The sequence below is a fragment of the Haliaeetus leucocephalus genome, unplaced genomic scaffold, assembly GCF_000737465.1.
Source record: "Haliaeetus leucocephalus isolate CR32 unplaced genomic scaffold, Haliaeetus_leucocephalus-4.0 Scaffold0, whole genome shotgun sequence".
Lineage (NCBI taxonomy): Eukaryota > Metazoa > Chordata > Aves > Accipitriformes > Accipitridae > Haliaeetus > Haliaeetus leucocephalus.
The window spans coordinates 21,287,366-21,302,584 of record NW_010972436.1 but is presented as its reverse complement, the minus strand read 5'-3'; the positions used below and the strand labels follow the sequence as shown (position 1 = coordinate 21,302,584).

Genomic DNA, 15,219 nt, shown 5'->3' with positions numbered 1-15,219 from the left:
GTCCCCGGGGCAGGGTCTGACGGGAGCCGCGGGGTCCCTGTCCCGGTCCTCCCCCTCCCGGGGCCGAGCCTCTCGGGTCGCTGGGGCCGGGGACCCCTCCGCCAGCGCGGCCCCCGGCCCTGTGGCCGCTGGGGTGGGTCAGGTCAGCCCGCTCCTGCAGGGCTGCCGGGCTCCGAGCCGCTCGCCCGGTGCGGTGTGGCTCCGGAGCCCGGCTGATGCCGGAGGGAGGCGGCGGTGGGTGCGGGTGGTGGGTAAGGGGCGGGGGGGTCGAGCGGAGCCGTCGCTGCGGGTTCTGACGGGCTGTCCGTGTGCGGGTGTTCCAGGGCTCCGGCGAAGCCAATGCCCAGGTTGGAGAGCTGCGCCTGGAGCTGCTCCTGCGCTGCCAGGGGAAGGCAGAACGCCCAGCTGGGGGACGCGGCCGCTGGGCTGGCGGCCAAGGTGGGCGAGATGCTGAGCTCCTCCGTCTCCGGCCCCTCGCTGACGCTGGTGGGTCCCGGAGCACGCAGCCCCAGCACCGCCAGCACCAGTGCCACCAGTACCGCCGCCGGCAGCAGCACCTTGAACTTGAGTCAACACCTGGTGCAGAGGAGCGTGGTCCTCTTCGTCGTCGGTGCTTTCATGGCCCTGGTGCTGAACTTGCTGCAGATCCAGAGGAACGTGACTCTGTTCCCCGACGAAGTGATTTCCACCCTCTTCTCCTCCGCCTGGTGGGTGCCCCCGTGCTGCGGGACAGCAGCAGGTGAGTCGCTGACCTCTGCGAGTGGGGTGGTTTGGGTTTGTTGGTTTTTTTTTCCCCCGTGGGGAGGAGGAGGTGGCGGTGGGGCTGAATGCCTGACCTGTGCTTGTGGGAGCTTAGTGCTTCCATCACGCAGCGTGCGATCCAAACTCTCCCTTTGGGAAAGGTGCCTGCCCGCTTCAGCATTATCCACGTGCAAGAGCCGCCCACGCCCTTCCCGCGTGTCGGAGGGCTTTTTTGGGGGTTTGAGCTGGTGCGCTCCCAGCGTGGGTGCAGTGTCTTTTTCCCCACAGCACTGGCCTGGAAGTGCCAGTGAGCAGCTCCGGCGCGGAGGTGAGCGCGGAAACACGCGCTCCCCACGCATCTGACCCCGCGTTTCTCCCGTGGCCGTGCCGGTGCCGTGCGGCATTCCACACACACACCCACCCCCCTCCATCCGCCCCACGGCCGGGCACGAGTGGGCGGGGCGGGGCCGCGTCACCGCCCCTCGCCGGCCATTGGCTGCCGGCGAACTGGTGAGTGGCGGGAGGCGCTCGCCATTGGCTGCCGGCGCGAACTGGCCACGGGGGCTGGGCCGAAAACAAGGAAGTCACGTGCGGCGGCGCCCTGCCCGCCGCTGCCCGGGGCACCTGCAGAAAAATACCGCGGGAAACGCGGGCAGCCGGCACGGCGGGCAGCGCTTACCCCGGTTCGCTAGCCTTAATAACTCCTTCCTCTCCTTGCCAAAACAAAATATGGCCTTGATGAAGGGTTGGGGGGATTAAAAAGGCGTTATATCTTGGGGAATAAACCCACTGTAACCTTTTTTTCTTTTTAAATTTGCATTGAAAGTACTTAAAACAACTCTTGCATGGGTCTTTTTTTTAATGCAATGATATTGTCGTGTGCTGTTCATACCTCATAGTAAGGGAGTATGATTGATAAACCATAAACTTGAATGAATGATAAACTGCGTAGTAAAAAGAGATTGCCACGGGGTATGCTCCCGTGAGAGTTCTCACAGTCCTGTCACACTTGGATTAAACTTCGGCATTTAGCTGTTATTGTAGGGTAAAAGTCCTGGTAACTGGCATCAAAATAGTGAAGCTGTTTCAGCATTAGATCGCATGTCTGTCTTAGGATGGTATGTCTTGTACCCTTCTTAATATAGAAGTTATTCCTCTTAGGAGCTTAAGGAGGGGGAAAAAAAGAGGGTAGGAAAGGAAACAAACACACACAGATGTTACAGTTAGAGCAGCATGTCCGACCCTGGAATTGGTGACAACAAATGGAGTTGCAAGGCTTAGAAGAATGAAACTCATCTAATGTTTGTGCTAGCAACTGAGCTGACACTAGCCTATGTTTTTCTTCTGCAACCAATTTTCAGGCTTATAAGGCCAAGACAATGCTAATGAGGATAAAAACTTTGGTTAATAGTGTGAGTAGTTATTTTTCCCTGACATAAATATGACTGATGGCAGGTGCTTCTTTAAGTTCCGCTCTGCTTCTGTTTGGTATCAAAATTCATCCGATTTGGATGGCAGCCTAGGCTGACTTGCAGCCCAGCAGAAGGAGGGAAAGCATCTCTGCCAAGAAACTTTTGAGTCCAGGGAAGTACTTAATTCAGGGCCTGATTCACAGCTAATAAGTCAAGTTCATAAAACTGCCTGCGCTGCATATGAGTAATAAACACATATTCCATTCCTCACTGTAATTAAGCTTTTGTTATGCTTTGTTATTTACTGGTACAAAACAAGCATGTGCTCAGGATGTCAAATGATAATATGCTCATGGGAGAAAAGGAGCTTGAAGTCAGATACCTTATCATTGCAATATATATCTCTGCTTTAAAGGTTCAAACGGAATATTGCTTGTTAGAGTAAGGGTTTTTTCTTTTCTGAAGTAAGGGGTAATAACTGTCTCTTCTTCATCAGGCTTACAGTAGCATGATAAGCACCTCGCTACTTTGTCAAGCACTTATTTGCCAAACTAATATTTAGCGTTACTTCTCTTGCAGCTGTTGTTGGCCTGCTGTATCCCTGCATTGACAGCCACCTTGGGGAACCACACAAATTCAAGAGAGAGTGGGCCAGTGTAATGCGATGTATAGCAGTTTTCGTTGGCATTAACCATGCAAGTGCTGTATCCTTGAACTAGTTTACATTGTTGCTCGATGTGCTTAGTCGCTTAGTCTGTTGTCGTGAAACAGTTTCTCCAGTTCACGTCTGGGAGAATTACAAAGGTAAGGATGGTGCTACTGGCAGAGACGTAAACTTCTGTGAGACCTGCAGTATACTGCAATAGTTACTTTAAGACAGATAACACAGTTCACTTAAAAATAGGGGCGGGGGGGGATAGATGTCCTAGTATGTCTCGTTTAACTGCAAGCATAACAGTATAAGTTGTCTTATTTTAATCTGTATGTTGTCTACATGTAATAGTTAACACGATTAACTAGTGAGGTATGCTGAACTGTTCAGTAAGAGTGTTCTTTGTGTTGGATTATGATGGTTTAAGCAGAAAACCTAAATCAGCAGGGATGACTAGGTTACTTGAGGCAAAAATCCATAAAAGTTAAATATCTTGCAATATAGTATATTCTTTAGATGCTCAGTGTGACAAAAATTGGTGTTGCCTTTGCACTCACACTCCAGTCAAAGTCAACAAGAGCTACGATTGCTCAGCAGGTCTGAAAACCAGATCCTTAACATATTGTATTTAGAGATACAGAACCATGCTCACTTTCAGTTTGAGTTCTCCCTTGTTCAGTTTCAGCAGCAGGATGTCTGCAGACTTAAAAGGATTGTCCTTAACATCTTTTTCCAGAAACTAGATTTTGCAAACAACGTCCAGCTGTCCCTGACTCTAGCAGCCTTATCACTGGGTCTTTGGTGGACATTTGATCGTTCAAGAAGTGGTCTCGGACTTGGCATTACAATAGCCTTTGTAGCAACTCTGATAACGCAGTTCCTTGTATATAATGGTGTTTATCAGTAAGTTATGCTTTTAAAATACTATTTCAACTCTCATGTCTTAACTGAAAACAGGGGTGCACATGCACTGGAAGCTAGTTATTAATATACTTGGCATGTTACTATAATAGAACACTTTGTTTGTCTAAGGCAGCTAATTGTCCAGTTGTTCCAAATGATCTGATTGAGAACTGGGGGTAGAGGGTGGGGAGCAGACAAATTAGGATGTATGTTGAAATGGTAGCAGCTCAGCAAACTGAACTTCTTCTGGCTTGGTATATCATTAACTGGCTCTCAGGAGAGAGAATATCTAAACTTTGCTGGCTAGGACATGGGTTTTAGAAGCTTGTTAAGTTAACAGGCTTAGTTTGGTCTCCCTATTTCTTTTCCTGTGTTACTGTTTGGGCCCAGGGAGAGAATTCTGTAGCATCTTGTTAACAGTATGTAAGGCGATGATGATAACTTGTCTCTAATTTATTTCCTTTTGTTTACTAGGTATACATCCCCGGATTTTCTTTACATCCGTTCTTGGCTTCCATGTATATTTTTCTCAGGAGGTGTGACTGTAGGAAACATAGGACGCCAGCTGGCTATGGTAATTACTGTATAATTAGCATTTCCTTTAACAATCCAAATACCTCCCATTGTTACTAGTCCAAGAACAAACCATGCCTTTAAGGGTATGACTCACAAATTGACAGAGATAAATAGATACCTTCCCAAGAGTTGAAATGTAAGCATACAACCTGTGTTGCCAGTGGAGTGGGAATTGTCTTAGTAAGTGTTTGAGCATCTTCTGTAGTTAACTTTTTCCAGCAACAGCCTAAATAGGACTGGAATCAGCACACCACTTCTGAGAATCTTAATCACTCCTGCTCCATCAGTAATTTGAATTAACATGTAAAACTGAAGAGAAAAACTAGAAAACCGAGACACAGATGGACTTTCTCTATTTATGCAGTAAAGCATTTTTGTTATGTAGATGAAAGGAAATGTCCCTATATAGCATTAAATTCCACCACTCTAGAATCAAATATGCTCCTTCTGGTCACATAAGATATAGTTCAAGTATCACTCCGTATATGAGAGAGTATAGCATAAATTACTGTCTCATTTGCTAGGTTCTTAAGTAGTTATTTCCTCGTAGCGTACTTAAGAGTAAACCTGGCTCTGTGCTTGCACATCAGCCTAAGGCTTGGTTGTGAAAAGTGTTCTGACACTGATGGATAATAATAATTAATACTGTATTGATTTAACTTCTGTCGTCTTTGCTACAGAAGTCCTTTATCCTGGAAAATCCTTCAAGTATTTAACTTCTCTAAGGCTGCTGTGGTGTAGGTGCCTTTGATTTTTACTGAAGTAAGGGCATTTGTAGACTAGGGAGTTCCTGAAATATTAGTCTCTGAACTGTTTAGTAAGGGGGAGAGCTGCTTTTGGCGACTGAACCACAAATGAGTAAAAGGATGAGTCTAAAGCTAGCTGTCTTGCCTGGAGCAAGCTTTCTGTCTCTTCTGGCTAGCCTTGCTAACCCAGTGGATGGATGCTAATGCACTTCTAATGTGGATAGTCTGAATTTGATGCTGTGGGTGCAAACAAGCTGGGGAAGACTTGACCACCACTGGCTAACATTAAAGATCAATTTCTTTAGGATTGATTCTCAGTTGCACTAACAGTAACCTCTTGTAGAAAAGGCTGTTTAAAAAAAAAAAAAGCATGGGGCAAATCCACTCCTGTTGTTGAGGTTTTTCTTTCATGCTGACTTGATACCAAGTTACAGATTTCCCAGGACCATGGTCACAATCTTAACTTCATAGTCAATTTTGGTTTGCTCTCAGGTTCTTTAAAATACAAGCTCACTACTCCCCCTTCAAATCCCAGTGGTGCGTCCTATCTGCCTGTGTTTCTTCTTAGGACTACATGTATGGAAGGAGAGAGGGTATAATTTCTCTTTTAAAATTTGCCACTCGGATCAAGTGAAAAAGATATGTTAATCTAGTTTTATTTAAGCTTTGCTATTGCAAGCAGCATCTCAGAATAAAAGTATAGTCATTTATATGCTACAGTTCTATATTTCACATTGGCATATGCAGTACTTCCAGTTGCAATGCTTCTTATATTAGAAAGCAAAGGAAGGGAGCCTTAAAGAAGAAAGAGCTGAAATTTAGGCACATGGGATTTTTAATTTTTTCCTTTGACTTCTTTTCACCTGGCATCTCACCTGCATGTAGTTAAAATCAGACTGGCTCCTGCCTGCAACTTGCCTGTCAATTTTGTCATCTTCCTTACAAAGAAAGAGGGAAGTTGGCAAGGCAAAGCATTCTATCGTGGTTGTCTAGCAGTATCTTCTCATGTGTTTTACATTACCATTACTTAGTCTGGAAAAACTTGGAGAAGCCCAGCATTTTTGTAGGAACCCTTCTGCAAGTCACTGTGAAGCATTCAGTGCTGGAAATTCAAAGAATTCCACTTCTAAAATAGAATGGTAGCATTCAGTCAGCTAGGTCTTTCTTCTATAGAGATGACCCAAAAGCATCAGTCTGTTTTGTCAGCCTTTGCAAATGTGGCAAGAAGATGGAATATTGTATTTTTTTTTAAACTAAACCCGAATAAAACAGTTAATTTTTGTAGCTATGTCTCTCTGGTAGTCCCTGAGCTGTTTGACTGCATGTGACAGTAGCAGATCAAACAGTAGATATTTTCTGGGCATGTCTAAAGTAGAAGGTGGCACCTGTAGAAATTACTGTAGTGGAGTGAAGTTGTCTTTGCTTTTTTCTCAGCCCCTGTCTAGCTTTTGCAGTTAGAAAAGAAATTAGAAGTAGAATGAGAAGTGTCCCTGATACATCCCCTCCCATCCTGAGAAACATTAGCTGGGAGATGCTTGCTGTTTTTCAATCACTGGATTTCAAGTGAGCTTACATGCAGTAACAAAGTGCAGTGTTACCTTTAAGCAAACCTGCTGTTACCAGAGGGGTTTGTGGTTTGTGTGTTTTCTTGGGTTTTTTTGCTATCAGCTTGAGGATGAAATACAACATTTTCTTTAAAGAAAAGGTGAAGGTGCTGCTGCTGCTGCCATCAGTTCTTGCTGGTCATGTTATGATACCTGAAGTTGCTTAGTCAGTGCTCATCAGCTGGGTTAAATGGATAGCAACACTTCCTTTTGAGTTGTAACCATCATTCTCAGCATCTGGTAAACTAGGGTGGTATTCAGAACTTGGGCTAGAGGCTGCAGAACTGTGAACACATTCAATACTGGCAAATACATTGTGTTTTGACTCTAGAATGAGAAGAACATACTACAAGCTTTGTTTTAAAGAAAAGTTGGTTAAATTTCTTACACTGACATACTATAGGGTTTCACACTAGAAAAGGGACTTAGAAAGAAATGAGTAAGTCTATCTGATACCAGGCTTTGATTGGAAAATAAAGTAACTTATGCCTGAAGACAGTTTGAAAGAGGGCTGTTAAAAAAACTGAATTAATGCCCATCAAGTGAAGCACTGTATACCTTCTGCTAAGAAATAAACTGAGAAAGGGAGGAAAGCTAACAAAGTCTTACAAAAAGCAGTGTGATTGGCGGATGGATGTATCAGATGCACTAATTGAGGCAGCACAGACCCATAGTGATTTATTTTTTTTTGTCCACAGTTAAGGAGCATGTCCTTTTTGAGCTTTTAAAAGAAGCCATGTCTGCTAGGTCATTGTCTGAAGCCTAACTGAAGTTAGTTGACTATTTAATCATTGAAAATACTGCATAATGTAGTCACTTACCAGATGGCATTGAAACATAACATGTGTTTGATGGTTTTTTTTATCCATAGGGTATTCCAGAGAAACCACACAATGACTAAATCTTTGAAGAAGAGAGCATGGTGCCAGTGTGAAAGCAACATTACGAAGATGTGTTCCTGGTTTAAATTGAAGATTATTTAGAAAAAATAATCTCTCTGTGGGCTCACTGCACAAATGACTTGTGGAAAAAAAAAATATTAATCCACTCTTAGAATAGCCAAGTGAAATTAACTGCTTATCTTGAAATCTTACCCTGATTTACCGCATAAGCATTTGCGTATGGCTGTTCTCTGGAAGAGTTTAACACCAAGTTGCATACAACTGTTCAGGCTAAGTGGCAGTTTTCCAAGTATTAGATTCCAATGTAAGTTATTGAAGCAGCTGCCGTATTTTAAAGCCTTGAAACTGAAATTTAATTACAAGCTCTTGTATCAGTGCCCAAAGGAAGTAGATTGATGGTGCTTAACAATGATGAAGTATGGTTTAATAGGAATAGTATTTATCCAAATCTTTAAAACATAGGGTTATTTAAAAATAAGAGTGATCAAAACAGATTAAAGGCATTGCACTAATGCTTTTAGGAGTCTTATGAAGGAATCATGCCCTTACTTGTAATGCTGCATTAAGTTTCTGTCTTTGACGGCAGAGAGGGTTGGAGGGACAAAAGGTTGGAAGTCACTTACTTTGGAATTTCTAAATTACTTTGGTATGACAGGTGAACACGGGAGACAATCTTTTTCAAACATGAACTTTATCAAGAAATTCTGACTGGAAATTTCATTACTTCTGAAGCTTGCAGCTAGATTTGCAAGAATCAAGTTCTGGCCCCAATTCAGTAAGAAATTTAAGTGTGTGTGAGTACTCCTGCTTAATATTAGACATATGCTTCAGTATCTCACTGAAGGAGGTCTTGGGTGTCTTAAATGTCTGGTGTCACTGAAAAAACATGCATTGCAGGCCATTGCTTGGCCATTGAATATGTGCCCCCAACTCAGATTTGCAGTTTCCTCCTAGAGGTGTCCTTGATCTTGCTTCTGTTTGAGTCAGGGTTTTGTCTGAAATGATTGGAAACAGAAGTGGGCCTAAAATGTGATTTAAACTGTATGTGAAGAATAGCGAACAGCTTGTTTTCTCAGTTCAGTTTCTGAAAGAGATCACTACTTGTTTTTTCACAACCCTATAGAACTTGCAATCTGTGATTGCCTTAAAAAAAAAAAAGTGCTTATGTCACTGCATTAAACATTTGGTGTTTCTTAATACTTAGTTCTGGTGAGCACAATGTATTCATTTGATAGCTTAGACCACAGGAGACCTAAATAGCAAGTATTAGGTCTTAAAGTTGAAGTGCAATGTACAGTAAATCTGAGCCTCATGTTCTCTTCAATATCGATCATTTCTTATGAGAGATTAAAGAGAAAAGGGTTCTGAGTTCATTTCAATGCTGCATGGAGTCAAATGGAGCAATAATTTATTTAACTAGTAAAGCTAGTTTTGTTGTATCTTTCATTGAACCCAAATTTTTAGCAATACTCCAACTTTGTGGTTATGGTGTACTTGTAAACTTTTATGGATTTGCCTTTTTGTATTACGCAAATTTTTTTTGTGTGTTCATTTCCAATCTTACATGGCTTCAGATATAGTTAGAGGCATCAGTTAAAAAATGACACATCAAAAAAGATGTTGAGGCCAGGTAGCAGTGTTCTGGCTGTTTTCACTCTTCTAAGGGAATGCTATAACTGCTGCTTGTGCTTTTTTGTAGCAGGAAAAGTTTAGCACAAAGTCTATACTACAGAGCAGACCCCAATTCTAATCTTGCTTTGGTGTAAATCAAGAGTAATTTTATTGGTATAAGATCCTTCCTCGAATGTTTAAAACATAAATAATCACATTTTATAGGACTACTTGAAGAAATTAGGTCCTCAGATCAGGACTGAATCAGCTCAGCTGTTTTAAGAAGTATGCTACCTGCTGGGGAGACAGTTTTATAACCAATTTCAAAATGTTGCAAAACCAGATGTAAGTAAAGATGACAGTGATCTCTACGGATATTTGATTGATAGAGAAGTATTTAAGATTTATTTGTAAAGACTGAAACTAAATCTGTATGTGTTAGAAACAATGCAGCCAAAAACATAAGTCAAAAGTTCATTTTTTGCCAATACTTCTGAGTATCTTAACCAAAGTGATTTAAGTTTGGAAGAGGTGGGGAGGGGAGTGAAGAAAATTTGCACTATTCTGAATTTGAACACTTAAATTCTCATTCTTACTGATAAGTTTTCAGCGGTGTGTTTGGTTTTACACTTTTTTTACTATTAAAGTTTTAAGATCAAGTCATGTTTGCCTTGCATTCTCTCTATGCACATTATGCAGGAATCTGTCATGAAAAGGACAGTTGTTATGGTTGCATAAAAAATACTCAGTCATGCATACTCAGTGGTTTAAAAAAAAAAAAATCTGAAACTGAACTTGGAGAGATCAGCTTTTAGAGGGACTTCCAGCCTGAGTTATGCAGTTGAAGAAAAACAGTCTTGCTGTTGTACCAAGAAAGCAGCATAAATGTGTGTTACGGTTATGTCACTTAAGGTACAGAATCTTATTACCATTGTCTTCCAAGATGCTGAAATTCATAATTTGAAACAAAATATGGAGGGGGCAGGGTAAACGTGCAAGTTCCTGTTGTGGCTTGGTTATCTACAGTAATGGTTACAAAAGTCTGAAGCATCTTAAAGACTGCAAACAGTAAGAATGAGTAACCTGATAAGGCTAAGCAGTTCTAAAACTGTTGCATCATCTGATTTAGGGAAGATAGCATCTTGCAAATTTAGACAAAGTCTTCAATTTTACTGCACTTAAATATTTATTTCAGACTTCTAGCAGCTACTGTGTTTGTGGTGGGAACAGTAGAATGGCTTTTTGATCAGTCTTCATATCAGTGCAGTCTGTTGCCTTAGCTGAAGAAGGCTTCCTTTGGAACTTCTTCAGTATTTTAGCTTAAATAGCCTGTGTTTGCTTAAGTTCAGTGCATGCTCCATGGCAGCTGAGGAGGTAGCTGTTAACAGCTTCAGTCTGAGGATGGCCCACATCCTCCAGGTACATTGCTTTCCCTAAAACTCTGCTCGGATTTTGTCAGAAGGAATTAATTTTTTTTTTTAAAGTTGTGGGGTACAGCCTGGTCTTGGAGAACTAGGACATGATGGTCTCCTTTTGAGACAGGCAAGTGTGTACAAAGTTTCTAAAGAAAAAAAAGCCTTCCCGGCAAGTGTGGTGATTTGACTTGTGCATAGTTCCTGCAGATTCATTCAGCAGGTTATCCAGCCTTTGGCTTTAAGCATGGGGATTTGCAGGTGCTAAATTAACCACAGGAGGGCCCATGGTCTGTTCTCTGAATACAACAGGAACATATTGAGATGAATAATGAAATTAAGTCTCAGTTGCCTTACTGCACATCAGAGTAGCTCCAAAATTCATGAGATCACAGCATTACATGCTGAACTAATTGAACAAAGCATACTTCTCTATAAGAGGTCATTGAGGGCCCTATCTTGGAAACCTGTGAGAGGTGTGGGTGATAACAGGTTCTTCCAGCTAAAAGGTCAAGAAAGGTACCTATAGGTGACGGTGATGTCTCTGGGCAATCAAATGCCACAGGAGTTGCCCCATACCTAGTTTGGAGTCCTCTCCCTGCATTTAAATCCTCCTGTTGTGCAGTGATAATGTTGTCTTCATGGGCTACAAACGGGGACAGATGAATTACGTATGCAATAAAACCACAGTCTTCATGCCTATCTGTGTGATAAGAAAGTCTGTAGGTTGTGGTGGTGCTTCTGGCCTGCTCTGGTTAACTTTCAAAGGCAGAATTCAATGTATGATGCTTTCTATAAATAATGCATTACTGCCCCAAAAGTCATAAAGGGTCAGACCTTTACCGAGTTTTACTCAGTAAAGTTTTTCTCCGGCTGCAGATCATGTTTTCTCTATTGCAGTAAGTCATGTCTGCGTATTAAGTAGTTTGAGTGCTATTATATTGTTATATTAAATAGCAGACAAGTGCTACAGAGATTACACCAACTTGCTATGTTTCCTAGGGATTAAAATACCAGTTACAAATCGGCATTTTTGCACAGAAATCAAACACAGCTACACCATTTTCTCCCAGCTCAGTAGCTGGTCAGCAGCTCCCGCAGTGCCCTGTGGCAGCCAGGTGAGCATCTCTCGGACCAGCCTGCCGTGGCTTGGGGCTGGGAAGGGGAGGCCAACTCCTGTAGCTGCTCCAGGGATGCTCCAAGCTTCCTCTTCCCAAAAGCAATAGGTGTTGAGTATTGTTTGTGCTGATGTTGATTATTTGTTTTCTAACTGGTCAAAAGCAGCTGAGTAGCTCAAACAGCAAGAACTGGAATAGTCACAGAAAAAATTACAGCTGGCCCACATTTTGCTGGATGGATGGAGGACAGAAAAAGGGGGTTTCACCCTTTTTCTTGAGGTTCTCACGAGATAGAAGAGCACACGTTCCTGCATTGCAGAATCTGGCCACAGATTGCATGGGCCGACTCCTGAAGACAGGGTTGAATCTGGGTTACCACCATCACAGCAGCTGATGATGCAGCGTAAGGAAAAGCTAACTGGCTTTGTGGAGGTCACGTTTATCACCCTGAATATTCTTAGCCCTGTTCAGAAAGCCTTGAAGGCTATATTCTAGTAGTATCAAGCTGAACTAGCTTCAGTTTAAAATATATATATAAAATTCCTGCTGAAGGCTGTGTATGTCTCTTACCTGCATATGAATGCACAGGAAGTTCATCCTTTCCAAGGTATCGTGGAGTAGGTGGCCCAAAATTAAAATAAGATAACCTGGATTCACAAGAGAGTTGAGATCCCATCCAATAAGGGTCTGTGACAGAAAGGCTCTCTGCGATGTTCCTGCAGAAATGTAAGTTGTTCGCATGTGACAGTGGAGTTCTGCAGGGCAGAAGGTCTGGTGGCTTTTCTGGCTGTGTTTTGCATTGTGGTGTACCAGAGAGACATAAGAAAGCTTCAGATCGGGTGGCCTGGGACAACCACAGCTCGGAAAGGACTTGATCCTGCAATGTAGAAAGGTCCACAGCCAACTGGGAACATGCCCAGCAGTACCTACAGCCTTTCCTACCCATCACCAAAGAATTGCTGGGCCATGCAAGATTGAACAAGGGGTTGTGATTCCTTTGGGGGGGGATTTCTAAGTCTTGGACTTGGACACAAAGGAGATGTTATGCTACAGAGGTCATTTAGGAGCAGGAGATGGTGAAATCACTGAGGGGGGTCACTGAGGTTTGGGTTTTCCCGGACACGTTAGGGTGCTCCTCAGCTCATCACTTGAAATCCATTGGTCTGGCCCATGATGTGGGGTTTTGGGGGCTCATGTTGCTTCTTGTCGCCACAGGCTGGCATGTATGTGAGGGCAACTGCCCAATGGCATCCTATCTGTTCATGTCTTCCAGTGGTGACAGGTCTTCTGTCAGAAGTGGCTGTGCGAGATCCACTGCGACGGCAGTAAAAACAAGACCAGACCCTTACTTTTTTCGCATGAAGATGCCACCTCTGAGCAAGAAGTTTGGGCTAACTGAAATACCATCTTGAAATATGTTGTTTTGATTCTGACCTTTGAAAAGTGGTCCAAGTTGTGTAACAGTACAATGTTTCACCAATTCAAAAATCTAAACCATGCTTTTTTGTAAAAATGGGATGAGCAATTTCGATTTCCAAACTTTTTTTCTGGTTGTTTTTCATGTTACAGAAATTCTTAACAATGTATTGGTTTAGTAATTATCTTTTGTTGTGATAAATTAACATTATTTGGCCAAAAGAAAAAAAGTTTTTAAAAAAATTCCTTATCACTTTTATTAAGTATCTCCTTGCTCACTTGCCAACCTCATCGATATTTTATTTCCTGGCCCAGGGTAATCACTTTCTTCTTCCTTCATGCCCCTTCTTGGTTAAACAGCCTTCCTCAGGTTCAACACTGTCTTCATCACCCTTCAGACCTCATCTTTCTCCGTGCAACCCCAATGGTGGCTTGAACGGCAGCAGGTAAGTGTGCTGGATCTGTAGTCTGCACACTGCACTGTCTGGACCTTTTTGTTCTCAGACTTTACTCTCAGCTTGTTCAAGGCTTTTTTTTTTTTTTTTTTTTTTTTTCCCCCCTGTCTCTGAGCCTTTTTCCCCAATAAAAAAACTCAGCTTGCTGGAAGGATCCACATCCCCCACCTCGGTGCTTGGGGGAGCAAGCAGGGAGCTGGGTTGTTCTCCAGAATCTCTGCCTCGTTCTGACAATTGCATTTCAGAAGATGAACTGAAGGGTTGGTTTTCTGGGGTTTTTTTACAAAAAGAAAAAAAAACCAAATTTTTCTTACCTGTTCTGCCCTGGCTCAGAGGAGCAGCTTTGCAGTACACACTACATAGCTGTCATGTACTAAAGACTGCTGCGATTTCAAACAGCAGCTCTTGGAGATGGGACACCTCAGGCTGTGTGCTAACTCTGAAACGTACAAGCCATCATTCAGCTTTTAATACTGGTACCTATTGCGCTGTTGCTGCTTTATGAAAACAAGCTACTGTTGAATTTAATGCTAGGTACAATTTGAACCTGATGTCATCCAAAAGCAAGAAAACTTGTCTGTGATCCCTGATCACTCCTGGTGTGCAGCTGGCAGACCAGGCGTGGAGGGTCCTTTTCGTGGGGGTCTGCGCTGCTGAGCTCTTGCGCCAGGATCCGGTAGCGTAGGAGCCTGGGCACTGCATGGAGCCGTTCTCGTGGGCTGAGCAACAGGCTCTGATTTCTGCAGGAAATTTGCTGCTGCTGGGCTGGTGGAAGAGGTGAAAGTAGCGAGGTGGTGTAGCAAGGAGGTGTGACACATCCCAGCCAGCATCGCACAAGCCCACTCCATATTTTGCCCTGCAAGGATCAGATGGAGTAGTCCAGAAATCTCTGTGAAGCTAATGGAGATGCAGAGCTTGAGCTAAGGAAGAATCATCAGGAATACATACCCTGCTGACTTACCCAGCATTAGCAAAGTAAACAGGGCAAAAATCAACACTTCACGGGCTCTCTTGTACAACAGAGACCTTGTTCAGACAAGCAGAGCTCGTTTGTTTCCACGCAGAGCTCTGCAGCGACGAGCTTCTTTGCAAGCTCTGGTTTTAAACATTTTTCCTTGCTTTACTGAAGCACCCAGGCAGTGCAGTCAGTGAAGTCCTGATGCCAGAAAGGATTCAAACGCAGGCAACGTGAGGTGTATTGTAGGTGAAGTCAGTGGGACGGGCGATGTGCGGAGCATCAAAAGCAGCTCCAGGTCTGGAGTTCTGCTCGCAGCAGGGAGCAGCAGTGACTGTCAAGGCTCAGGGCTGGAGGTCCCCTCCTGGTCACCTTACAAATTCTTAAAGCTTGGTTGGCCATTGAGTAGTCCTCCTACCAAACCTCCTGTAGGTCACCTCCCAAGAACCTCGCTTAAGGCTATTTTGAACCAGTGCAGTGACTAAAAGTGTCAGGGAAAGAGCCACACAGTAGTAAGCAGCCACATTGTCAGCTGCAAGTGGAAGAAGATAGTAATGGTGTCTAACAGGATAACCAGTCCTGATGATTTTACTCAGATTTTTATCAAATTTTTTCTTTTGATGCAGAGAAAGCACTTGGTATCACCAGGGCAGACCCTGACATCATTGCTTAGTCTTTACTTCATCTTTACTCAAACAGCTGGGATGAGAGTTCTA

General features: G+C 43.3%; 1 protein-coding gene across 1 annotated transcript; it reads left to right on the top strand.

The window, feature by feature from the left end:
• The first annotated feature begins 327 nt into the window (after window positions 1-327).
• On the top strand, window positions 328-7,671 carry INSIG1 (insulin induced gene 1). Its single transcript, XM_010585928.1, has 5 exons — window positions 328-739; window positions 2,733-2,857; window positions 3,542-3,708; window positions 4,183-4,282; window positions 7,506-7,671. Exons 1-5 carry the CDS (start codon window positions 340-342, stop codon window positions 7,533-7,535), a joined length of 822 nt encoding a protein of 273 aa, XP_010584230.1. The 5' UTR covers window positions 328-339; the 3' UTR covers window positions 7,536-7,671.
• The last annotated feature ends 7,548 nt before the right edge of the window (window positions 7,672-15,219 follow it).